General features: G+C 34.7%; 1 protein-coding gene across 1 annotated transcript in view; it reads right to left on the bottom strand.

Annotated features, from left to right (window-relative positions):
- Positions 1 to 27,283, bottom strand: part of LOC149798442 (ubiquitin carboxyl-terminal hydrolase isozyme L3-like) — a 100,396-nt gene that overhangs the window by 69,366 nt on the left and 3,747 nt on the right. Inside the window, exons 3-7 of the mRNA XM_089963633.1 lie at positions 23,621 to 23,749; positions 22,971 to 23,106; positions 18,225 to 18,307; positions 15,736 to 15,783; positions 13,235 to 13,310 (exon numbers count right to left, since the gene is read on the bottom strand). Of these exons, the coding sequence (XP_089819759.1) occupies positions 13,235 to 13,310; positions 15,736 to 15,783; positions 18,225 to 18,307; positions 22,971 to 23,106; positions 23,621 to 23,749 (472 nt within the window). The remainder of the gene's footprint in view (positions 1 to 13,234; positions 13,311 to 15,735; positions 15,784 to 18,224; positions 18,308 to 22,970; positions 23,107 to 23,620; positions 23,750 to 27,283) is intronic.

The following is a 27,283-nucleotide window of genomic DNA, read 5'->3' as shown; positions in this document are numbered from 1 at the left end:
GGCTGATGATACTCTGAGGGAGGGATGGTGAAATATAAATAGTTGGCTAGGAAGAAGAGTAGTCATTCATAGCAGTAAACACGTGGATTCAGGGCCAGTAGAATATCTCAAAAATGGCTCATAGCAGTAAACACGTGGATTCAGGGCCAGTAGAATATCTCAAAAATGGCTTAGATGACAACATTTTCAACTGCATCAGCCCGTTTAGTGCACACTGTTTTGCAGAAATGTAATCTAGGAACAGGGCTTATGTTTGCACTGTGAGCATTGCATAGTGTCAAAAATGACCTTCAGACATGAAAAATGCAGGACTGGTATAGATTTGGGGTTGAGGTGCTTCTTGTGCTATGAACTGCCATTGACTTCTCTGGTCAAGTGAATAATATTTTTTGTGTGCTTTGTTTTAATATAGCTATAAAAAATATGGACATTTTTGATCTCACTTGCGTATTTTATGTTTTTTAATTTTTTTAATACTAGGCTAATGGAACGCAGCATTAAATGTGTGCATAAAAACTGTCCCTTGCACCCTTGTATATATGCGTGTGTGAAGAGATTTGACATGCTGCATAGCTGAAGAAAAAGGACGGTGCTGCACGATAGATATCCTGATCCAATTAATGAATTATCATGAAACTTGAAGTAAATAGTTCTTGATCATGCTGACAGAAGTCAACTTAAAGTCTGATGCACTAAAAATACATTAAAAAAAACATACCAAGACAAAGCCAATTTCTACAGTAATTCCAGATAATAAATGATGATAAGAATGTAATGGAGAAATAAATGTACTGTTTATTTCTAAATCCTTAGTCAATTATCAGAAGAAACATTGACTAATAAACAAATCTATATGGTAAATGAATAACACAGTAGCTAATAATACTAGTACAACTATTTTCCAGAGAGATTTGATGGCCAAATTTACACAAATTGAACATGTGGGTTGACTTGTACAAAGGTTGACCTACGTTATATGTGAATGTATAAGTAAATAGTGATTTAAAAAATAATACTAGTACAGTTATCCATTTTTCAGGCAGAATTCATGGCCAAATTCACCCAAACTCAACATGGGGGTTGACTTGCACATTGGCTGACATTTACACGTGTACAAGAATAATTTCCTGATCTCTCTTATATTGATCATTTAGTTCATAGCTGACCATCAAAAACTGAATTTGACTGAACACTCTCATTATGTAGTTTTGTGAAGAGGAACCCTTATAGTCACTTGTCTCTCTTCAAGTTGGCAAATGTACATCATCACTACGTCACCAAGATCACAGGTTCATAATAGACCTCAGTACTGGAATGGATTTTCAGGTGTAGAATAAAGAGAATACCTTAATGAAAACTTTGTTGTTGTTGTTCTAGGGTTTAACGCCATTTTTCAGCACAAGATAGGCTATACATGGTGGCCAGTATAACTGCTGGAGGAAGAACCATGGAAAAACCAGGAAAGAACCACCGACCCACGAGAAGCTACTGGCAGGCTTTCCCACGTACCCATACAGTCCAAGTCTTTGACTCAAACCCATGCAGACAGAGGTGAGACGGCAGTGATCCGGAATGGTGAGCGCTTTAGACCACTCGGCGCCCATTTAATGGAAACTGATGGATGTAAAGCACCCATGAAATTGCAAGTTATTAAACCACCAATTATTAATATATACAAATAATATGCAGCCATCTTGGAGAAGAATAGATCGGCAACATTATATCTGAAGGATAAATACACTAACACTTAAAACCCTGGATGCCATTTTAAACACCTTTTCTCCTACGTCTAATCATGCTATCATTCAAAGCAGTGTATCTGTTGCAAGCTAATGAGGATTCTGTACTTTTTTAAATTGAACTAAAATTCCCCTTTCTTACCTGGAAAAATAAAAGGTTATTTACCTTATAATAAAAATAAAACTAATAACACTTCAGTGCAAGGATGATAAATTGATACTTTTCTTTTTACATCATTTATTAAAATGTCACCAATACTTCTTTGAATTTTTTTTCTCCACATTTTCTTTTCTTGCAGCAATTGTGACATGTATGAAGAAAAATCTGAACCTTGTGAGAATGAAAATACAGATGAGACATACCAAGCAAAATATCTCTAACCATTTTGGGTACACTGACCAAAGTATCACCATTTAAGTTTCATATTTACACAGAAACACTGGGTATGCTGACCAAAATATAACCATCCAAGTCTCAGATTTAAGCAAAAACAACTGCATACACCAACCAGTCCATCATCATTCAAATCTCAGATTTACACAAAGACACTGTGTACACCAACAAGTCACCACACCATCACGATTCAAGTCTCAGTTTTACAAAAAAGATATTGCGTATGCCAACCAAAGTATCAGATTTAAAGACAGGTGAGACTACTGTCATTCTCCATTATACAGCATGGATCAAATTTCATCACTATCACTACCAGTAATTTCATTCAAGTTCTCATCATCAAAGTCACTCAACAATAAAAAATTTGGGCAGGATTCAATAGCAGCGATAAATTATATGTATGAAACCAAAACATTATTCAAGTCAAACTGGAGATGGTAGAAACGTTTATTCACTTTTTGACAGGTTTCAAAAGTGCATACCAGGCTGTATTTCAAGCAGCCAAAAAGGGATGTGTGAACTTGAGGAATCAGACATAAATTTCATTGCTTCAAGTTTACAACAATAATCTGAAAGATGCTACTAAAGAGTCTTATGTAATATTTTATCTTTGTATGTTAACTTTTAATTGTTTTAAACATCTGAATCTTTTTTTTTAATTATTCGCCAGTATGTAGTCAGTACCCACCCACCCATCCATCATGAAGAAGATTAAAAAGACAAAAGGATTAAACAAGAATATTTTGTCACATCAAAGTAAATTTAGTTAGTTGATATAGAACAGATTGAAGTGGCTTTTGCATCAATTTTTAAAATCAATGTTCTTAAAATCTGCTTTAAAAGCTATCGTAAGTGGACAGTGAAATACCAGTAGTAAGCTTGGAAGAAAAGAAAGCAAGCCATAGCAGTAGACATGTGGGCTCAAGGCAAGCAGAATATCTTCTTTTTTTTTAAACTGCCTGTGTGGCAACTATTTTGAATTGCCTCAAGATGTGCAGATCACAATATTTTTTCAAAATTATCATCTAGGTAAAGGGCTTTCAGTTGTATTATCAGCATCACTTGGTGGTCAAAAATGATCTTCAGATGTAAAAATGTAGGTATAAATTTGGGGTTGGGGTGCACATACTTCTTTGCTTTGTGTATTTTATTTTCTATGAACTGTTATATGAGGCAGGTGGATATGACATTAAATTTGTGTAACAACTGTCTCTTAATCTTACACATTTAAGAAACACTATTTTTTTATTGGCATAGTCAACAATAGAATTTTATGATTCATTTTATGGATGTAATTTTTATGCCTTAGCCTCATTTTACTACCTTCCCGTTTCAACATATCACTCTTTGTTGTATAGAGGACTTAGATGAGAGGGAGGTAAATGTCTTTACACCACTCTCTTAGAACTATTTCCATGTATGACAAATTAGCATATTTTACGCTTGACTTACTAGATATGGGAAAATTATGGGGATTAATTGAAATACCATTCTGTAAGCTTAGCAATCTCCCTCATGGCAGCATATCAATGTTCCAACATGATCTACTGTTTGTTGATTCAACTCTGATTTCTCACAATTATTTAAACTGTTGTGACCCCCCCCCCCCCCAACACCTGAACACACCACTGCTGCTATTAGCATTGCCTGAACAATAACAGAAGGTTAGGACTTTTTTTTATTTTATATCATGCTAAAATTGCTTTTATAGCATATTATTTACAGAACTATGTGTAGGCTTTCTGTTAAGTTAATTTGAAAACTTTAGACAATCTTTTCAGTTTTATCAATGACAACAAACAGTGTTTCTGTCATTCACTGAACAAAAATTTGCAACTCCAAAATCTATTTTTGACACTCAGACAGTAAAGGTAATCCTCATGGTAAACAAAGACAAGAAATATCTGACATTCTACACAGTTTTATATATCTGAACAAATGCAGTCAGTTGTAACTCACAATATACAAAAATACACCACTTTTTACTGCAAAGTAGTAGTTTTCTACAAGAGTAATAACTTTATTTTTGTGTACAATGAATTTTCCTTTATACCATTTCACTACATGTCTAAATATCTGATACGTACAAAACCTTGACAAACAATATTGAGACAAACATTTAAGGTGGCAAGGGATAGATTCATAAATTGGCCCATACAATTTCTTAACTATCATGTGACTTTTTCCCGATATTACGTTTCATAACTAAAGATATATTTCTGAATTAAGTGTTTCTAGCTTGTGTTTGTCTTGAAATTTACATGAGGCATGTACACCTACCATAATTACTTGACAGTTTGTAGTAAGCGAAATAACAGTTGGCTAGGAAACAGAGCTAGCCACCCGTAACAGTAGACATGCAGATTCAAGTAGAAAATTTAATAAATTGCCAGGATGGCAACTATTTTGAATAGCAACAAGCTTTTAAGTACACAGTTTTTCAAAATTATCACCTAGGGGAAGGACATGTGCTTGCACTATGAGCATTAACTGGGGTAAAAAATGACCTTCGGATGTGACAAATGCAGATATAAATTTGGGGTTGGTGTGTATAAACTTCTTTTGCTTTGAATTGCCATTGACATGCCAGGCAACGTGAATAATATTTGCATGATTTGTTTTATTTTAGCTATCCCCAAACCTTTATGACTTGTGTATTTCATTTTTTATGAATATTAGGCAAGTAGATGCAGCATTAAATCTGTTTACAAAAACCGTCCTTTGCAACCTGTACATGGACAGTATACAGTTAACCTGCTGAGAGTAACATATCACAATATATGATGTACAGTCAGTAATATTGAATGTTTATCGATGAATAATTTATCTATTCCAACTACCAACTGCACTGGTCAGAAAGGACCTTTTTACCATGACAGGTTGTATAAAGGTCTTGCTTCGATGAGTCAAAATCATTAACATAAACACTTAACTTGTCTTAGTAATGCATAATGACCCTTGACTTTAAATAAATTAACTTTTAAAACAGTAACAAAATCAATTAACATGAAATTTTGCCACAGAGATCACTTTGGCAAAAAGAATGTAGAATGTAGAACTTGTCAAGATGCATCCACTTATCAAGTTTCATCATCGTTGTGGTCTAAAGCGCTCTCCGTTACGGACCACTGCCATCTCACCTCTATCTGTGTGGGTTCGAGCCATGGATTCGGCCAATGTGGGTATGTGAGAAAGCTTGCCAGTAGCTTCTCGTGAGTCAGTGGTTCTTTCCGGGTTTTCCCGGGTTCTTCCTCCACCATTAATACTGGCCGCCATGTATAGCCTATCGTGTGCTGAAAAATGACGTTCAACCCTACAACATCATCATTGTTATTGTGCAAATAACTCATGTGGTCAGAAAGAGTTAAATGCAAAAACTTAACCAATGCGGAAAAAGATGAAATGTTGGTCACAATGAGCATCTTTTTCTTGTAAGACCTGAAGTAACAAAAATGCACTGCATTATCAATTTCATGATTCTATCATGAACAGTGTTTCAAAAATGAACACCAAACACAAAATTTAACCCAAGGCAGTTTGGCTCAAAATATGGTCAATAATGACCCAATGAAATGACGTAGTGCTCATAACAATGCATTCCTACGTTTCATGATCACTGAGAAGATTATGCACAAAACATGTCAAAAACCTATGTAATTACAAACTCAGTGCAACACTTTAACCAAAGACAAAAAAATATGAAATATGGGTCACAGTGACATTTTTAAGCATGGGTATGGTACTAAGATATTTAAACAAACAAATAGTATGAATAGTAAAAACATCAATTGAACCAAAGTTGTTGAAATGATGAATATGGGTCACAGTTAACTACATTTAAGATGACAGTCCTCTTGCCATTTTAAATGATTCCAGATATAGCAGTATTATACAGTTTGATAAAACACAACTTTGGTCATATACATGTACTGCAAAACCTTAGGCCCCACCCCCGATATATACGTTTCCTATCGCACTGGTTTTAAAATTAAAGTGGGTAGGTAGGTAAGGTGTTTTTTTTATATATAAACAAATATTATTGTGATTAGTATATATAATGTACTAAGTGCTTCAAAGTACTGGGCAAAAGCAGCTCAATTAGATGCACAAATGAATTTCAGAAATTTAAAAAAAAAATCTGGGTGGGGGGATTCTATGGTTGGCAGTGTCAGGGACAAGTGGCTGACTGGAAATACTTTTTTGGGCAGGAGTGGTGGCCTTAACATAAGTTTAAAATGTTAAATATAGATTACACAGTGACCATTTGTTGTAAAGTGTGTTACTAATAGGGATGCAAACAATCACCTACTTTAATTCTGGCATAAACAGTATTTGGTGAAGCATGAAATACAGGTCACTACTTTTGTGATGAAAGTACAGTATTCATTAAGATATATTCCCTCACCATGTTTCATGAATCTAGGTACAACAGAAGAAATGCACATATAACCCGAAGGCAGGAGACAATGATACCCTCCCTCCAAATCTGGACACACAATTTTAGTGGGACAATCGAAAATAAAGGTACATAATGCACTAAAATAGTTTGATAAAAATGAGAGACTCTTGGCTGCTCCGTCAGTTTTGTCACCTTAACTTTGTCGTCATCACTGTACTATCATATTTTCCTTGAACACTTACATTATTGCAATAAAAGTTTTATCATGTGCACAAGTAACTCCTGAAAACATTATCTGGTCAACCTGAAATGAACTGTACCAGAGAATTTTCCATTCTGGATCTTGCTCTCTTTTTCAATTTTAGTGTACACTCATTATCTACCAGCATTTAAAGCTGCACCGATGTCACTTTTTGCTGATTATGCCAATACCAAGTATAGTCGATTATTAAAATTGTGGATACCGATTATGAGACTGATTTATTTCATTATTATTTGTTTCATAACAATGACTGGTTCAGAAACATAAACCTATTAGTGTAATGCAAGCAGGTATTTTGCAATGTGAGTTATAACAAGGTTGTTTATGTGGCAACTGAATCTGAATTTCTATACGAAAACAAACAGAAAGTGGAATAGAAGTACATTGCTATTTATAGAAAACAACAATCACACAAACATAAAACACTGATAAAACTTATGGTTTGCCAGTTCAAGATATAAATGAATGAAAATGTATCAAGCTAGTCTTTTAACTTACGTTCAATGATGCAGGAAACCATTACTAGATTTCAATAAATGACTAAAAAATGTTAATAACTATGGCCCAATAATAATTAAAATCAATAATACGTATGCTTTAAGACTAAAGTTAGATGTCACTGTGTGCTTACTGCAGCTAATACTGAAAGCCTAGTTGAAGTAGGTTGTATTTAAGGAAAAGTAACATTTCTCCCTTCTTGCCAAGTAATGATCCAAGATGATCTGAAAAAAATCTGGCCTGTGTCACTAAACACAGCTGCTCGCTCGGAATGCTTCACACTGATTCAGACAAATAGTATCTAGCTAATTTGGCCAAGTAGGGGAACTGAAACCTGTGAGTGTTCCACCAGCAGTATATGTTTTCTTCTCGTGACAACAGAGGGCTGGCCAGATACAATTCAAGCATCAAGTCAATGGCATCTTCCACATGGGTTGACGGTATGAACAGATTCGTTCGTCACAGGCCACAGAAAAAAAATCCCAGATGTGACATTGATGGTCCAGTGGCGATTGTTTCAGTTTTTCTTTTTTTGGGAAATACATTACACTTTACATTGGAACTTGGCAGACTATCACAATGTTTGAATGCTTTCATTGCCAGAGATATTGTTTTAGAATAGACATGTAACTAGATAACTGGGTTGGATTTTGCATTTACAACAGAATACTTTTGATCGTGATACAAATACAATTTTTAATGATGAATGACTTGAATGAAAAAAGAATCATGATTAATACATGCGTGTATAAGATCCAAATATTGGACAAATTAACATAATCCGCGTGAACCTAATAATGCAACAAATGAAAATACAAATAAATGACCTTACACAGTACAAGGACAAAGGTAAATGATTCAAAGCAATTTCACCCAATGAAAAGAATGATGTGTGTTACTCAAACAGTAAAATGATGAAAACGATGGGACAGATATCATACCAAATATCTTTACAATCCCAAAGACACTGGGTATTACAAACCCCAAAATTAGCCCACGACTAAAAGATTACATGAATGGAGTTACACACTCCGTCACCAGCACATGGTCAATCAAGCATGCAGTATTCCAGGTAGTCATCAACCACAGTTCAATTCCTTGGTCAGTCAAGCAATCAGCATCCACCAATTGGTCAGCAATGCCCAATTACCTGTTACTCGAAGTACAACATTGTTCACTTAGCTCTATGGCTGCTAAGGTTCAGCTTTACAGCTGATATGGTCAACTTCTATGGTTAGCTCTACAGCTGGTACCAAGTCGACTCCGATCAGCTGAAAATACATGTAACACAATGTACTATGCATGACATGGGCATATATGAAAAAACATAATGACAGTATATACGGTAAGCTATATGGATTAGATTATTGGGACAATAATTACAAAACAAGTGAATCTACCCATGCCCGATAAGAATCCTATGATATTAAATGTTTCTTACACATGAAACTTTACATTACTAATAATAATCTCTTGCTAAGTCACAAACAAGAAATAAAATATTTGCATTATACTACGTAAACCGAAGCTACATAGAAAATGTACAAAAATAATAATGTGGTAGTACAATAGTTATAACTTATACGTAAGAAATTAATAAATAACTCACATAAATCTACAGCTTCTATGGTTAGCTCTATAGCTGGTACCACATCGATTCCAATCAGCTCTACAGCTGAAGATGTGCAAGTCCTTAAGTAGACTGCTCACTGACAAGACGTTCCGTAATGTGAAGATTTTAGTCTTACGGTGAGGCATTTAAACACAAACGATGCAGCCATTGTCTGTGCGCTTAAACACAAACGATGCAGCCATTGTCTGTGCACTGGAAGCATTTGGTTTTTCCCATTGAAAACACTTCGCTCATGTGGCATAGGATGAACTGAACTCATGGTTTCAAAATACTGTACAATATGCACAAATCACCCTCGGGTATCATTGTACACAAAAAGATGAAACCCGAGAACATGTATTTAATAAATAAAGGGATTTATACAATTCCGTGACAAGACATTCATTGTTATCTTACTTTTGTGACAATAAGTGACTTGCCATACACCAATGGCAAGCTAATCAAGTATGGTTAAAGACTCAGGTGTTTTCAAGTCCAAGCCTGTGGAATTAACTGTCAGGAAATGATAAATGGAAATTTAATGGGTTAAAAAACTTTAATAACCTGCTGACAGGGGAGTTTACTCTGACTAAAGCTGTTAGACATGTTTACACTCTCATTGCATTCAAGTATCTTAATAATATTTGTATTGTTTCTACTTAATTTGCTCTCAGATGTCTGTATAATGTTAATATTAATTTAATTACTGAGACATACACAGTCAAATGTATGAATATGGAACAAATGTAATACAGAAAGTTTCAATCACAGTTCTACTTTTTCTAAAACCAAAATTTGATCATCCGGAAGACTGATGACCTGAATGTGATGTGTAATATCTTGCATCTGGGCAGTGTTTCTTTGCAGCTGAGAGAGAGTTTATGTAGCGACTGATTATAATCTTCACTGTTCAATGGATAATTAATTCATGATCATTAGTAATTTCCCATGTTATGAGCATAAATATCTTAAAAGTTCAAAACTGGGTTTGGTTGGCGTTATCCAAAGGATGACCTCCCTCGATATTATAGCCCGGCGGGAGTGAAAGAAGAGTGGAATTTCAACAGAGAACTGAGCGAGAATACTGGGAAGAAATAAAACAAAATACGAGCCCGATTTTGACAAGAAAACAACAAATTTAATCAGATCAAATTAATTACATCATAACGACAGGTGAAAAGATCGCAATGTCCATGATTGATTGCATCATCTTCCTGTCTGACCGTATATCGACGTCTCCTAGTTCATCCTTTCTAAGCTCTATGTTCTGCCCTTTCTTGAACTTCCTGGTCCCTTTATTCTGACCTCGTCCTTCTTTCTTTCTTTTCCATGTACTCCTGTCTTCCTCTCAGAAAGTTGTTCCTTAAAGGACAAATTTACCTCATAATTCTGTATACCCACTATCTAGAGGTACATACAATTCACTTACGGTAGGACATTGACCTTGCTTCTAACGGCAAGTCTTAAATTACCATGTAAACGTCTACCAAATATTACTGTATTATTTTATATATGGTACTACATGTTCGATTACTACTGCAAGAAATTCAAAAGAAATGTAACTTATGGCGTTCTTTAACTACAAGATTATTCAAGCATTACAAAATCAGATATAATTAGGTAATTATCGTTAACTCACGATGATCTGTATCGTCCTAACTACAAAGGAAGTTATTTCATATAACCCTATGAAATCCTACACATGCGAACATTTGGGTTGCATGCAATCAATTCTACTAATGAACTAATAACTGTATAATTAAAAGGTAAATGGCATAACAATTCTAGCAACAACACTTTCCATGAAATTGAATAAAATAAATTGCATAACAATTCTAGCATCAAGACATTTCCATGAATTGAATAAACGATACATAATATGGAAACCTAGTCACAGCAAACACATTTGCATAAAACAAACAATCAAATAATAGAATATTACGTGAAACTAAAATTGCGTACCTTATCGATGTTTCTTTCAGGATTTTTGTGTCCTAGCATTAAACATGCCTTTCTTTTTACATGACGACCACCTGGTCCCTTTCTTGTTTCACGAGGAAAGCACCACCATCTTTATGCCTACTTGGAGTTGACTAAGTTTCCTCTTCTAGAAAATTTCCAGACTAAAGAATTTCGACTAAGGTCATCACTTTAAAATCAGATTGCTCTAAAGTGTATGCCCATATTTAGTCTGCCCAATCGTAGGCGGTGGTCCCTAATCTTTCCCAAAGAAATAATTCCTTTCATCATGTTTAGACAGCTCATAATCTGTGTACGACAGTGACTGACAATTTCCCTTTGAAAATATGATAAGTGGACATAGGTTCCTATCAAGCGGTTAGGGTTGGTAGCTCAAGTGTTTACTTTCTAAGGACCGTGTTAAGATACTGCGGTCAATTTCACTGGGTCGGAATGCTGTCCCTTTGAAGTTTACACTGACATGGGGTGGGTGGGTGGGTTGAATGAAGAAAGGTCAAAGTGACCCTTCACAAAGACTTTTCAGGCTTAAATGCGATAAGACTTTAATGCTCAATGCATTCAACTTTAAAATTTTCTGTAATTCAAAATTTGACACTTTACAATCACACTTGCTTCATCAGCGGCAAATGTTGATCATGTGACTTATAATGGAGTTGAAAAATTCAAAGGCACCATGACAGGAAACTGCAAACTTGGATATAAAATTGCACTGGAATCTATTGTTACATAAACAAATCCTTTGTTGATATTGACAAACCACTCAAACACGGCACTGTTATATCATAATCCACTTATGCTGATGTCAGGCCTTAGTACTCTGTGCTGTAATATAACCCAAATAGCCATGCCACCAGACTAGCTACAACCAAAAACCTCTGAAGGCAGAACGGAATGACAACAATCGACCAGACGATGGTAATTTTTTTCCATTTTGAAAAATGTACCAGAAAAAAATAGTTTTGCTGAAACTTCAAAGAAAACTGATTACCTCTGAAGCATTGATCGTTCTGTATATATAATAAGGAAAGGAAAAAAATATTCTGGTACTGTCAATGTGTTACAAGTACTTGATGTTGCCACATAATTACAAACGGGGATTGTTTGGATCATTCAAAGAACGGCTTTAGCGGCACCTTCAATAACACATGAACCTTCACCAAAGCAAGCCAAAGACCTTTGATCAAAGAAAGTTGACAACAAACTGGTTTCCTATTTGAAACAAAAACATTCATGCTTACGATTGCTACTAATGGCAGTTTAAAAACCAAATTAAAGTTCCAATATTTTGAAACAACATATATCTGTCTGTCAAGTTAAATGAAGGTGGGACATCTTGCAAGAATGTTAAATGTTTTAATTTGTTTATGTTTTCATTTCCCTATTAATAGCCTCATCACCTTGGTATCATGGTAGTTTCTCTTGGTGACCAAAATCTAGGCCAATTTAAGTACATATAGCATATAAATAACTATATAGCCACGTGCTATGAGGAGAATAAATATCAGAGTGAACTGTTTCAGGAAACAAGTTTGTTGACAATGGGATACAGATCAAAAAAGGAATACCGTTTTTTTATATACATATGTTTTTGTTGTGTTTTCTAACTGGATTTGACAAATACATTAATTTTCTAACATGTGATCGAATACTAGAATTTTTCATATGCATGTATATTATTTAACATATTGTGGAGGCTACCACACAAATGTAAGTTGTCAATGTACAAGTGTATTTCAAACTAATATCTTCATTTAATCAAAATTTTATTAAAAAATTCTCTACATAAATCCTAGTCACTGATGACAGGTCATCTCTTAAAAATTTCACCTGTATGCGAAATTTCAATTAATTTTCAGCCTACATCCAAGTACTTATTTAACATCTGCTTATGTCGACAATATTACCTTGGCCCTGAAGATGGTTCAAAATGCTGAGATAAACAGATATTATGAAAATGGCGACAATTTTTGAGAACTGGCAAAAAAATATTGAGGTTGCCAATTGTTTGGGCAACAACTTTGTTAAAGCCAGCGCCATCTGTGCATTTATGGTATTCCAAATTTTCAGTTGCACACATCAACTGATGTAGAAGATATGACTTTTAAAAACTTGAACACACACACATTAGCAATGCTAATACCACCATGAAAGCTAGTTCTGTTGCTGGTTAGGAGATACCAAAGTTTAACCACTTACAGAAAAGATGCTTTTTAGACAGTTCATGAATTTGGTCAGCATTTTCAGATTGTAATTGAACAAATATATGCCACTATGTACACTGCAAACTATATTCTGTAAAACCTTTAATAGGAATATAGTTGGGCAGACTGAAAATAATTAAGCCACTTACCCAATTCATACAGTCCATCATTCTGGCACATAAATGCAATAAAATGAGTATTGACTTGCTCATCTCTGTCAGGAGCCTGTGTGGAGAAAAATAGGCACATAGAAAATAGTGTATGAAACACTGGTCAAAGGGAGATAACTGGTTAGTTTGAACTTCAAAACTCCATACATTATGGTTGCATTACTATTCAACAATCAGCTGAAATAAGAGTAATGAAATAATACAGTCCTACCCACTTATATCGCCAAGCCACCTATTTCGACAAAAAAGCTTAGTCCTGGCCCCTTGGTCTACTATTACTACCAAAACTGTCATGTTTATATCGATGTCGAGATTAAACATGTTGACAGAAGCCCTTGGTCCCAGCTTGAACAAATCCTTTGTTTTCTAATCATTTATATCGACAAGCTGCCAGTTCCAACCCATACTTTGTTCAACAATTAGTTGATCTTGACGCCATGTTTTAATTTTTTTTTGCCTAATCATTTATGTCGACCAGCTGCCAGTTCCAACCCATACTTTGTTCAACAATTAGTTGATCTTGCCGCCATGTTTTAATTTTTTTGCCTAATCATTTATGTCAGCAAGTGGCCAGTTCCAACCTGTACTTTATTCAACAATTAATTGATCTTGCCGCCAGGCTTTAATGTCGTGGTCAGATAAAACAACAGGCTTTTGTTTGGTCCTATAAAGTTGGCCTCTCGTGGAGACCTAAATAAAAGCAATGAAATCTGATTCTTGCATTTTCCAAAGTGATCGGTGATTAAAACAAGTTTACTGTGCTGTGAAAGTTTCCTTTTTAACTTTATCTAGCACGTGTCAATGTATACAATATTAGCCTTCATTAATCAAATCAATCGCACATCTCTTGTTCGCTTTTATGTACTTTTCACGATGACTTCTGTAACTAAATACATTGTACTGTTTAAACCAACTTGCTGACAGGTTTTCATTTCCCTGTGAATAGCCCCATCCCCTTGGTAGTCTCAATAAGATGAGAACAGACTGACCAAAATCTAGGACAATTTAAGTACATGTGCCTGAAGCATGTAAATAACAACTATGCTACCGTGTGCAATGCCGACATTGAATATCGTAGTGAATGTTTTTCATATCAGGATGTGACTGATGCAATATTTATTGTTGATTTTATTACACAAAGGTGACCAAAATGTAATTTGTCAATATACAAGTGTATTTCACACTGGTTTTGTCTTCATGTACTCAAAATTTCCATTGTTTGTTTTCTCAAAGTGTAAATGCTACTTACTGAAGACAGGTCACCCCTTACTGGCGAATTTAACTTGTATTTTTGTCCAGTCCCGTCCTCCCCATAACACTTATCACGACATCGGCATATGTCAACAATATTTCCTTGGGCCTGAAGATGTCGACATAAATGGGTAGGATTGAAAATGTAACATTATACATATGCAATATGAGCTCCCGTCTCACTAATGACATCTAAGCATCATACAAGGTATCATGAATGAAGCATCTAAATATACTTAAATTGCACTTCCCCTTACAATGTTCTCTAAAGGAATATCTGACAGCATTGGGGTAGGGATAATCATGTGGGTTGTGTCAAAGCCAGCATTGGAGTAAGTATTCAGGCAGTGCCACAGATACTATCGGAGTAAGCATGTAGTGTAAAAAATGTCAATCAGATAAGCATGTTGGTAGTGTAAGCCACAGTTTTGGGCTAAGCATGCAGACAGTGTCAGAGACTGCATTGGGCTAAGCATGCAGGTAGTGTCAGGGACAGCACTGGGCTAAGCATGCTGGCAGATATTCTGAACTATTTTTACACTGGTATTTGACCTATAATTGAATTCATTCCTCAAACCAGACACTCATGTGACCCAAATTTTGGTCAGTTATAGAGGAGGCCTGAATATAAAGGTTTGACTTGTACTATTACGGCTATATTGGGATATATGAAAAAGTGGCCAGTCTGAATAGATGACTTGGTTATTCTTTATGTCTGTGTCTTTGTATAATTTCTTTCTTGCCCCCCTGGGAAAGAATGTTTAAGTTGAAACATTTCTTCCCCTGATATGTTTCATAGCTTTAGTTCCATTATACATATATACAAATTCAAACTTATCATTATACTGTCATAAGGGAAAAATTTCAAATAAATTTTCATAAAATTAACACTAATAACAGAATATTCACTCCAGTAGAGTGAACAAGTTTTAAAATAGGAAATTAAAATTTTCATACCATTTCTTTGGCTAGATTGTGATTTTTTTCATTAAAAAAGGAAGACAGAAATAAACAAATTTTCATGGCTCTGTCTGGAGAATACAAATACTATGCACCATGCTCTTTGCAACAATGTGAGTAAGAAAACCTCATTTAAAATTGTGTCGTATTTTAAAGCTGGAATAGTTATCTCTGGCAAACTGTCAACCTGTTTTTGCTGTTACTAAAAATAATCTAACATATTCCACAAATGAAGTAAAACTTGTCTCAAATCTAGTTAACAAACTAACCCGTGTTTGCCCTTCCTGGGCACTGTCTTCATGAGCTGCACCCATACCCTGAAAAATAAATAGATATTTTTTCACCCCAAAAACATATGGTAACTAGACAATTCACAACTCATTTTATTGTCTGGAAATGAAATAGGTAACAGAAAGACAGACATAAAACAATGCATTCTGTCTTATGGCAAGAAAATAAAAAGGATATTGATAATATAAGAAAAATCGTATCTTATCAATGAGTTAATCGTGCACAAAAGATTTGTGTTGACTTACTGTTACATTTATTAGACATACTGTGACATCATGTTACACAGCAACAAACTGAATGGGTTCTATTGTGTGCTTTAGTAAATCCAAAAAGTAAAAACATTTACTAGATCATGCCATACAACACATCTGCTGAGGCAGTGACATGATGAGTACATAATAACAGTGATGGAAGAGTACTATATCACTCAGGTTAGTCACTCAGGACCACCAACGTCTTGCAAACTGTGCTTTAGTAAATACAAACAAAACTTCTTGCTTTAATAACAATTAGATCATTTTTGAAGTTAACTTACTTAAAACAATATGCATGAAAACCATGTAAAATTTATTGCATATGTTCAAAAGCTATAAATGTACCAATAGTCTGTGGGGCAACAATGTATAATCTCTCAAACTGCTAAAGTTAGGAAATACAAACAAAACTTCTAGCTTTAATAACACCGAGGTCAAATTTTGAAGTTGGCTTACTTTAAACAGTAAGCATGAAATTTTTTAAACATTTATTGCATGTTCAAACGTTATAAATGTACCTAACACATCACCTACTTCATATCACTAGTATAACCATCAAGCTGTCTAATGAATTTTCCAAACTCCTGCTTGATATGCTTTTTCAGTGCTTCACCTGATTTAATTCCCAAATGAAAAGGACGCAATGTAAAGAAATACTGCACATTTTTTTCTCCTAAAAGTCCAAGCTTCCAAATGTAAGTTATCTTTAATTATTTAAATCCAATTCATAACTGCTTGAAACATACCTTAATTTGATAAATGCTTGCTAAAGGTCGAGTATACTAGTTCCAACAAAAAACCCACTAGAAATACTGGCATTAATAACTTTTTAAGAGAAAGTGTCAGAATCAACATCACTTATGTCAACAAGCCACCGAAGTCATCAAAAATACAAATTATGCTTTACTAATTCAAAACGTGGTGACAGGTTTTCATTTCCCTATCAGAAGCCTCTTTCTGTTGGTAGCCTCAGCAAGAAGATTACATCAGTTTTTTCCGGCTGCCCAAAATCAAGGACAATTTAAGTACATATACCATGTAAATACTGCAAACAACTAAACAGCTAGGTGTTGCTGGTGACAATGCACATACAGTACATAAAACAAAATTACCATTTTTTATAGAGGTGTTTATACACTACATATATAAAATATATATATATATATATATATATTTTTTTTTTTCTAATGGGATGTGACTGATACAGGAGTTTTCTAACATGTGACCTATATCTAAATTCATGGATTTTTCAAGTGCATGTACATGTACTGTACATATTATGGATCATATAACACAATGGTAACACAAATATAAGTTGTCAATATACAAGAGTATGTCAAACTGGTTTTGTCTTTTGCCTTGATTTAATAAAAATTTCCAGTGTTTATTTTCTCAAGGTGTAAATCCTATGCACCTATGACAAATTACCCCTTGCAGAAAAATTTCACTTGTCTGCTAAATTTTGATATTTTTGCAGCCACCTCAATCACTTATCTCGACAGCTGCTTATGTCAGCAATATTACATTGGGTCTGAGTATGTCGAGATAAACAGGTAGCACTGTACTACTTTCAATATGACCAGATCGAACAAGACCGCACTCCAGTAAAATTCTATTCATTGTCCTTTTAATTATTGCAAACATACTGCTCCAAATGATCTTTATAATATTCTAAAATTTATTTCCTTTCTAGAGAATTTACATTAACATCTGAACCACTATTTGCTGAATGGATGTGGTGATTTCATTTTAGAGCATTTTGTATTACGGTGTCATGTATTACCTTCAGTGGAACACATTCCAAGGGAGATAACTACCACCACTGATCTAAATTTGAGTTGCTTCCTTTTGAACATTTACCTAAAAGACCAAGCACATGCATACTTTGCTACTAATATTTAGTAAGAATATACTGTTACAATTATTAGTAATACCAACTGTAAGTGGAAAAAGGGTGTTTACTACAGAATCACTGTAAATCAAAAAGTATTATTTCCCAATAAATGATTCTTACAAAAAGTCGTATAAAATGAATCTATCCACAACAAGACAATAGAACCAAAGATGACTTACTGTTTAATGAAATCATGCTAACAAGCTTCTTGGGATGGAGGAGAAACCAGGGTGATTCTATTGAAATTTTGAGATTTGGGACAGGGTGGGTGGGGAAAACAGTGGGTGGGTGGTTATTGTACTGTCAAAAGACATTGTACCTCATCATTTTCTAGCAGACTGGCCCTCTCCTCTGGGGTCAAGCTAAGTGAATCATTAAGGAATTTGCTAAAACTTTTTCCATCTGTAAAATAAATGAAAACGACAAGAAATTACAAATAAACGAGAATGACAATAAGTTAAATTTCTGTAAATACTATATCTGTGCTTGTGACCACTAGAACATAACATGTTTGGATATTCTGGCATTTAATACATTAATCTTTTTAAATATTGTGGACTATAACAACTTGAACTACAGTGAAGTCACTATTTTAAAAGGAGTACAAATGTGCCTGGATTTTGTAGTTGATCATAAATTCAAAGACCCACTAAACAATAACCATTACATGGAAGAAACAAGATCCCTTCCCCAGTACATGGATTTCACTATTCACGAAAACCTTATTTTCTGCACTTATATATGAAAATTTAAACTCATGAAAATAAGATTTCATTGTACTAAACTTCCAGAATGTGCATGGATCATGCTAACAAGCAAAGTTTCAAACAAAAATGAAACAACTGTTTAAAAACAACCTATACCTAACTACAAATTGCTCAAATAATTGACAAAGAATAAAATGGGGTTGTTTATTTATGGGAATTAATTTGTAATGCATATTTATAGCCACAAAAATGTCAATTCTTGCAGGAATTACTACTGAAAATTTGCCAGAATTATAAGTTTTCTAACTTTTAATATTTGCTCTATAATTTCTAAGTTGCTGCTACTGGTCACTAAAGTCGCCAAAGGCAATCATAATTATCAGATATTGGGTTCATTTAAATGACATTTTCGATATTCACAATTTGGAGACTTGAACGTGTTCATGGATTTGTCCCTTATATTTACTGCCGACTGTGAGTGCTGATGTTGTATCAATAAAATCAGGGACTCTGTTTCTTTTGAATGACTTGCCGAATTGCTATGAGCCATAAATAAAACAAAATGTTCAACATCGAGCAACATTAAATACTGGATATGTATTAAGATAACATAAACACCCTTATCACTATGAGTGTGTGTGTGTAATTTGGTTTATTAACGTAGCTTTAACAATTTGTCAGTCATATCGCTATGGTGTCTACAGTGTAGCAGTTTATAGTGATGTCTAGCACTAGGGCATCATGCCCCAGACATGTAACATGATGTCCCCCACAGTCACATTATCCAGATACCAGGCCAACCAGTCCTAACACTAATCTTCAGGAGGAGAAAGCAATAACAAGATTTTCAATTAAGTCCTGAGACTGACAAAGTTTCGACTTCTCAAAATTGGGTAAAAGACCAACCCAAGTTACTGTGGACCAACAATGGAATAGACATTGATTTTGTTGAGAATCTCCCAGTGATTGGAGATAGGATGCTTCTACTCCCATAACTCAGGTGAAGATTCCCAATAGCAAAATCATGAACTGAAAGACTCTTGGTCCAACCAAAGCTTCCCATGCGGAGGAAAGATTGGGATGTGTGAATAGGCATCCTGAAGGTCTGCAAGGAAAAGACCAAACTATGCGACTGAGCACAGTCTTGGGCTGTGGAAAACCTTTGTGATATTTCCCCAATCACTGAGGAATGTGGAAAGAGCAGGAGATCTGGTTACCGACGATTCTCTACTCTGAGGGAGACTGAACATATGAGATTTTTTAACACAAAAAAGTAATAAGCTGCATAGTAGCAATGGAAAATATATTAAAGGGGGAACCTGTTGTTGTTGGGTTTTAAAAAAAAGGGTTTAACGCCACTTTTCAGCACATGATAGGCTATACATGGCGGCCAGTATTAATGGTGGAGAAAGAACCCGAGAAAACCCCAGAAAGAACCACCAACACACGAGAAGCTACTGGCAAGCTTTCTCACATACACATATTGACTGAATCCGAGACTCTAACCCACGCAGACAGAGGTGAGATTTTTGTGATCCGTAATGGAGAGCACTTTAGACCACTCGGGGCCAAAGGGGGAAGCTCTAAATATGAAAAGTATTATGGGAAAAGAAGGGGACAGGGGTCCCATTTCCTATCTAAGGAGCATGCATAAAAGCAGGCTCCATACCCAAGTTTGGATATTTAGGTAATGTAGTGGAAGAGGGATATTTGATCGAACCTATCCCTGGTGCTATACGTATATTTGGCATGTTGTGAAGACTGGTACCTGGTTTGGTGACTGATGACCGATGCATGTTCCATCACTTACAGTCAAAGGCAGTTTAGATTTGAGGGAACCTAGCTCCGAACTAGAAGAACTAAAATGATGTCTAACCCTCCTGGGATTGTGTGATTGACTCCTCAGCTGTGATGGCCATACTGGATGTTCATGCCAACTGGCTTCATTTAATTAAAAAACCTATGTTGATATCACTTCCCTTCAGGAGAAGCAGCAAAAACAAGATTTTTGGATGACAGACTGACACCAGTTTCATTCAGGACCAACTAGACTTCTTCACAAGGTTTTTTAAAGGTCACCGGCCATACTCCAACATTTTCCTATTTATATCAGATTTGCATTACATGATTAAAAATAGTTATACTCGCACAAAAAAAAAAATTAAGTGTAAAGAATAAATAATAATTTAATTACTCGAAACAGAAGTATACAACGCTGTTACTTCCCCTTAGTTATGATTTCCCACCTACAGAGGACGCAACTGGAAATGACGTACATTTATCCCTGCAAGACGAAGTACATGCTTCTTGTTGTTGAAAAATAAAACACTATAAACTATGGATAGGGAATATTTTAGATGAAACTAATGAAAACTTATTTACTGTTCAGCCGTATATCAGTATGTGTGCACGACGCACTAGACTGTGTCGCTTTCAAAACTGTTCCATCGTTTCAATTCATTTTGAAAATTCCCGTTAATGCAGGTAAAAAGAATCAATGCTGGCTTCCTTGTGTCAGCAGACTTTATATATAAAAAAAAAAGATGAAAAAAATCAGCACACTAAAAAGATAACAAAGTCAATTTTCTGGGGTTGGTTTGCATTGTAATAAAATAACCTATGTATCTGATATCCTGTCGGTAAGTTTAAACAATGAGTTTATTGCTCATGGCAGTTGTGTTTATCACCCGGGTTTCTATCTGTTTGCCATATGTAATCATAACTGATGTTTGAAGGGCTAAGGATGCATGCACAGCCGGCATCCGCTACATATACGGATTTCATGGATATATATATTTTTTAAAATAATTTTCACATGATGAAAAAAGAAGGAATATATGATAACAATGCAAGGTTAATTTATTTTACATTATTTTCAAACAAGTGTATGTTTATCAATTTATTTTGTACCGTGACACAAACACTAACACAACTTGAAAAATAAAAACAATAAAATTAACTGATAAGAGCTCCATATTGCAGCAACTAAATACTGACAAAATGCTCAACATTATTCTCTCTCTCTCTCTCTCTCTCATGCGTAATCTAGTATGTATTGTATGCAGCTGTGTTACAATGTGAAGCCTAAAATTAAGTATATTTGTATAATATCTCATGTACCCCATAGCAAAATGTTTACGTATTATGTAGAATATTATCTGTTACGTATTTTTGTTTTATAAATGATTATTGATAATTTGACCGGAAGACTTAAATTGAGAATGTTGTTGTGCAGATGCATATATTTGTAAGCATAAAAAATGCATATAAATATTTTAATTTGAACAAGCAAGATATGTCAGTTTGTGTTGTCTCTCATAAGTATGATCGTTACGAAGTATGATTATTTTCTTTCAAAGAATATCAAAATAGTTCGTTTAAATTTAGTTTTTTTCCACCTAAAACCTATCTTACATAGCATCTACTTTTTTGCTGAAGAAAAAGAACGTACAAACTATTGTTAAGTTTGGCTGAAGTGTATTTGAAGTTAGGCCGAATTGTCTTTGGGCCAAATTCACTATAATCCGGCATAAATGATACAACTTTCCCATCCCTCCCCATTTGATCCCACAGATTAAATACACTTTTTTCTGGTAAACATGGTTTTTTGGAAAAAGAAAGAACACTTTTTCCCATCATCACTCTTTTGGTTACATCCGCATGCAACACAGTGCACCATATTTGTTGTACAAAAACACGGTCGTACGCTATATCACATAGACATTTACGTGGGGAAATTAAGCACTTGAATGGCTAGGTTGAATAGAAGGGATAAATGAACATCATATCCGGTTTTGACACGCGGAAACTACCGATTGTTTACGGAGATTGCCAAATAATTTTTTCCTTTTATAAAGCAGTTTTAAGTCTAATTAAACATTTTTATTGTGTGCATGCATAACCAATGCGTTTTGTTTATAACTATAGTAATATCACACATTTGTAAAATATAGGTGGCAGGTGACCTTTAAGCAGAAACCCCATGCTAATACAAGCATCCATTTAGGAGGAGTAGCAATAAGATTTTAAAGATGACTGCTGTAATGGTTATATTGACATCTGATCAAACCATTTTGATTTAGGATCCACTACACCTTGAGACGAATGTGTGTCATGTTTCATGGCAATCAAAGTAGTTGAGGAGGAGTACGATAACAAACTTGTGCTAATGGAATGACAGGCATAAGAACATGGATGTCAGACAACAGGCAATCCTATAAGCTTTCCTTTTCCATAACCAGCACAGCTAACAGCCAAATCTTGCATAATTAAGATATGACTTCTCAAAGAGAAAAATCAAATTAAAGATAAATTGTTTTAAGATATACAAAACAGTATATCAAACATAAAAAACTCACCAACAAACTGAATCTTGTCTCTATTATTGGCAAGAGCATGCACGATAGCTATTGTTCCACAAGCATTTCCTATCGTCTGCTTAATGAAATATATGTCACTTCCCTCCTGCACTTCTCCAATTGCTGATTCCTGTGACTAAAAAAAAAACAAAATATAAGATTTAAGTTTCGAATGTGGCATTAATCCATTTACTTCGCCAGTGACCTTGTGTTCAAGGCTAAGAGCTCTCACAGAGGAAAGAAAAATTATAGTGCAACTTTCTTGAACTTGGGTTAAGAAATTTTGCAAGCTTTCTGGGTAGTAATAGATGATAGAAAATGACCAGATTAAAGCGAAAAACTGGCTTGCAAGAGAGGTTGTTCTCTACTTTAGGAGTTTGAGCCATATGGCTTACTACACCTTTCCTACCATTTAACCTTTCCTATATTTATACAATAGGTCACATGACTTTTGCATGTAAATCTAATTTTATTATCAAAGTATCAATGAATTTTTTCAGTGAAAATATTCCAGCATGGAGCTGAGCAATGCAGTATTGATCAATTTTACAAAACTTATGTTCATCAACCAAAAAGATCAATGATGACTGTTATTACTGCTTGTATCAGATAATAACTACCTGCATGAATTAAATTCTAATTTAAATTACCTTGTCAGTAAGTGGATACAGAAGCATGACGGCTACCACTGGACGAGGTACCATGGCAAGGAGATCAGGTTCAAGTCCATACACATCCACAAATTGCCAACTGGAGGGCACTCCCAGATTGAGAATATACTGAAGTATAATGTATTACACATACATATGTGGCAATAAAAAAATGGTACACAAAGTGTTTTCATTGTGATTTTTAAAAAACATACACATAAATTGTAATTCTCATATATTACAACAAATATGATTTTATATACACACACACACATATATATATATATATATATATATATATATATATATATCCTTCTAGTTTCCAAGTAATGATCTAGGGAAAAAAAGACCAAGGGTAAGTACAGGCCACCATGTGTATATATCTATGGTAATAGTATGAGGCTCTAGAGTTTTAAAGTTATCAACCCGTTAGCCGAGTCCTTGCAGGGTTAAGAACAGACCTGCCACCTGGAGGTCAATATTACTTGTACATGATCTGAATTTGTGTATTGATCAACAAGAAGTATAAATATGGTTGCATGATATGGAAATAATTAGTTTCTCTTAACTATTTTACGATGTAACTTAGGGAAATAAATTATTCAATAATTTAAATTATCTTTTTGTTTCACTTCTTTCTGTTTCTTAGTTTAAGACAACAGAGTTGTAACAGAAACTGAGGGCTTGTCCTGGAACTGAATTTCTTTAAAACAATAAATACTGTCTTTGAAATTTAAATTGACATTGTTTCAAAATCTTCATTGTCCCTTGCAAGGATCAATCTAAATTTCATTGACATGTATTTGAAAATATTTAGTAAAGCCAACAAGTTTACAGATTGTAATCTAAAATCTTATTCAGGAAGAGTCTTTGGAAAAGGACGAGTTGCTTAAGCTTGCCAGACATGGTGATCTTTTCATAAGTGACAAAGAAAGAGTCTAGATAAAGAACATTTTGGTTCAGTATTTGGTGGGATATGAAATTTTGGATGATAGTGGTTGGGTTGGATTAACAAGTCTGTCCCTGGTTTTGAAATTATAGGAATTACAGTTAAAAACACAAATGAAATGGAATTTGAATTAACAAAGCTTTGCCAACAGAAAGAAATAATGGAAATGTAATGAGTCAAGGGAAATGCAAACGCAGAGAGAGAGAGAGAGAAAGAGAAACAGAGAGAGAAAGAGAAAGAGAAAAATTCAATATAGATTTATAAAAATAAGAACAGGTAGAGCACACATTACATACAAGCTTGGTTTTAATGTTGTCAAAAGGATTAGGTTAACCCTTTAACTCTTAGAGCATAGTTAAAAAAGTGCAGTGCGCTATAAATAGAACACCTGTTATCTATTCAACTCCATATGCATAGGCCTGCCTGTTAACTGTTAAGCAATGTAGCGTATGTTACGTTTAAAAGCAATTTTAACCATTTTACATTTTTGGTACACATTATGTGTTGAAAAATTTAAGAGTAAAGTCCGATTGTTATAGCAGTGTAATTATTTGTCACTGAAGAATTTTTATGTGCTTTAAAATCTTGAGAGAACTCGTTCACTGTCATGTCAGTGAGGCAGTGTGACCAACCGTAGCTGCATTTCTCATACTCACAATTTACAAGTTTTTCGTCTGCGTCTACATCACTAAGACATCTGAATTTGATAATTTATGAAAACTAATTGCTGCCTACATCAATATCAGAGCCTTTACTGAAGTTATTGAATCTTTCATAGTTGTGATTCTAATTGTGAAAACATTACATTGGTGCACTCTTCATCAGGACTGTACGTACAAAATCCATAGAGACAGGTTCAAATACTGCTAATGGTTGCTGCTCAAATTCTGTATCCCAACCGTATGGTGACAACAGGTCAATTGAAATTATGGTGTCAAGCTTATCTCTAATAGGTGACATGGCAGTGGTCTTTCAAGACAGGTTACACTGCATCAAAAATATGAACCATTTAAGTTGAAAGGTTCTATATCACTTGTTGTCAAACATATCCTTATACAAATATTAAGATGCAAAGGTGCTTCTCTGAGTCTTTTATTATCAGGTACTTTGAATGTCCGAGAAGACTTCTTCTAGTGAAAGTGTTCATATTCAGGCAGCAGAGTGCAGCTTTGTTAATATTAATCTATACTTTGCAATTTTTAAAAATCAGAATTAGTCTCACAACCCAGGACTGTGTGAGCAGTGCCTTCTTTATCTATTGAGCTAGCTGGAGATACAGTTTAAAATTAACCCAACTGTAACTGACAACAGATCAAAGAGTTGATTCTGTTGAGAATGAAATCCCAAATTTATATCCTGCTTGTGCAGTTACAAATTTCACTCCTAATATTGATCAATCAACAAATATTGATCATAGTGATCCTTTTTACTACTCATGCTCCCTATTCTAATAGGTGACAAAAGCCAATCATTCTTTGTCGAGCAGGAAAAAGATCCTGAAATCTCCTGCTTATTTCTGAAGGCTAATAGACAACTTAAAGCCGCACAAGTACCAGTTTGTGATTTTGTGAAAAATGGGGTATGTTATGAAATGGAGACCACTCGAGGTACCCAGTGGTGATTAGTGGTCAGTGGCATATCAAAGTGTTCTTCCAAAGACATACTGACAAGAAATAATTCTTTTTCTAGCTCAAGAAACTAACTTGGCTTGTCATGTAGAAGTCAATTAGACTATTCACATGGTCTTGAATAATGTTTATTGGCCAAAACTTAAAAGGTCAGGTTTTTAAATGCAATAGATCTTGTCACACTTCAAGAAAACACAATCTGAAGATACCCAAGGCTCATTTGCTACCTATTCCAGCATCTGAAGAACATTTAGCAGAATAATGGTAGACTTGGTCCCTTACTCAAGACCATGTGAAGCAATCAATATTTGCTGGCCATAATATGTGCATCCATGCGATGTCTAGAGGCAATTCCTCGGAAGAATATGCAACTTAAACCATAGTAAAATCTTGGATAAAGTTCTGTACATTTACTGGACTCCCTAAATCAGTCGAGTCTGATCAAGAGTAAAATTTTATGACTGGAATATTCCAACAAGTTAGGCATCCAACAGTTTAAATTTCCATCAGCCTGAAGGTCAGGTGACTTTAACAAACTTTGAAGTATATGATTTGCTTATATTGTTTTGACACAGTAAAAGAATGGGATGAACCCTCATTTACTGTTAGAGAATTAATTCAAGAATATATGGGTTTTAGTCCTTTTGAACTAGTCTTTGTACATAGTTGTCAATGGAGCACTTAAGTTATTAGAGGATAAACTTAATTCAAATTAAGATTCCATGATTAATCTTTTGATTATGTCCCTGATTTCAAATATAAGTTGTCATGGGTAACTGAAGTTGTACAACCCTGAAACACTGGTCAATGAGATGGCTAACTTTAATGACCTCTACAAATGGCATCTTGATTTTAGTTTAAAAAGTCCATTTCATTTCATGAGATTTAAATAAATCCTCAATGTACCTTTACCAGAACAGGAAAGTTTAACACCATTTTTTTAGCATAAGATAGGCTATACATGGCAGCCATTATAACTAGTTGGGGAAAATTCTGGGATAAATCACTGACCCATAGGGGGGCCCCCGAGTGGCAGAGTGGTCTAAAGCGCTCTCCATTATGGATCACTGCCATCTCACCTCTGTC

The sequence above is a fragment of the Sinohyriopsis cumingii genome, chromosome 6 (assembly GCF_028554795.1).
Source record: "Sinohyriopsis cumingii isolate HCF-2022 chromosome 6, ASM2855479v2, whole genome shotgun sequence".
Taxonomy (NCBI): domain Eukaryota; kingdom Metazoa; phylum Mollusca; class Bivalvia; order Unionida; family Unionidae; genus Sinohyriopsis; species Sinohyriopsis cumingii.
The sequence above is the reverse complement of the archived record's forward strand: the minus strand, read 5'-3'. Positions and strand labels throughout refer to the sequence as shown.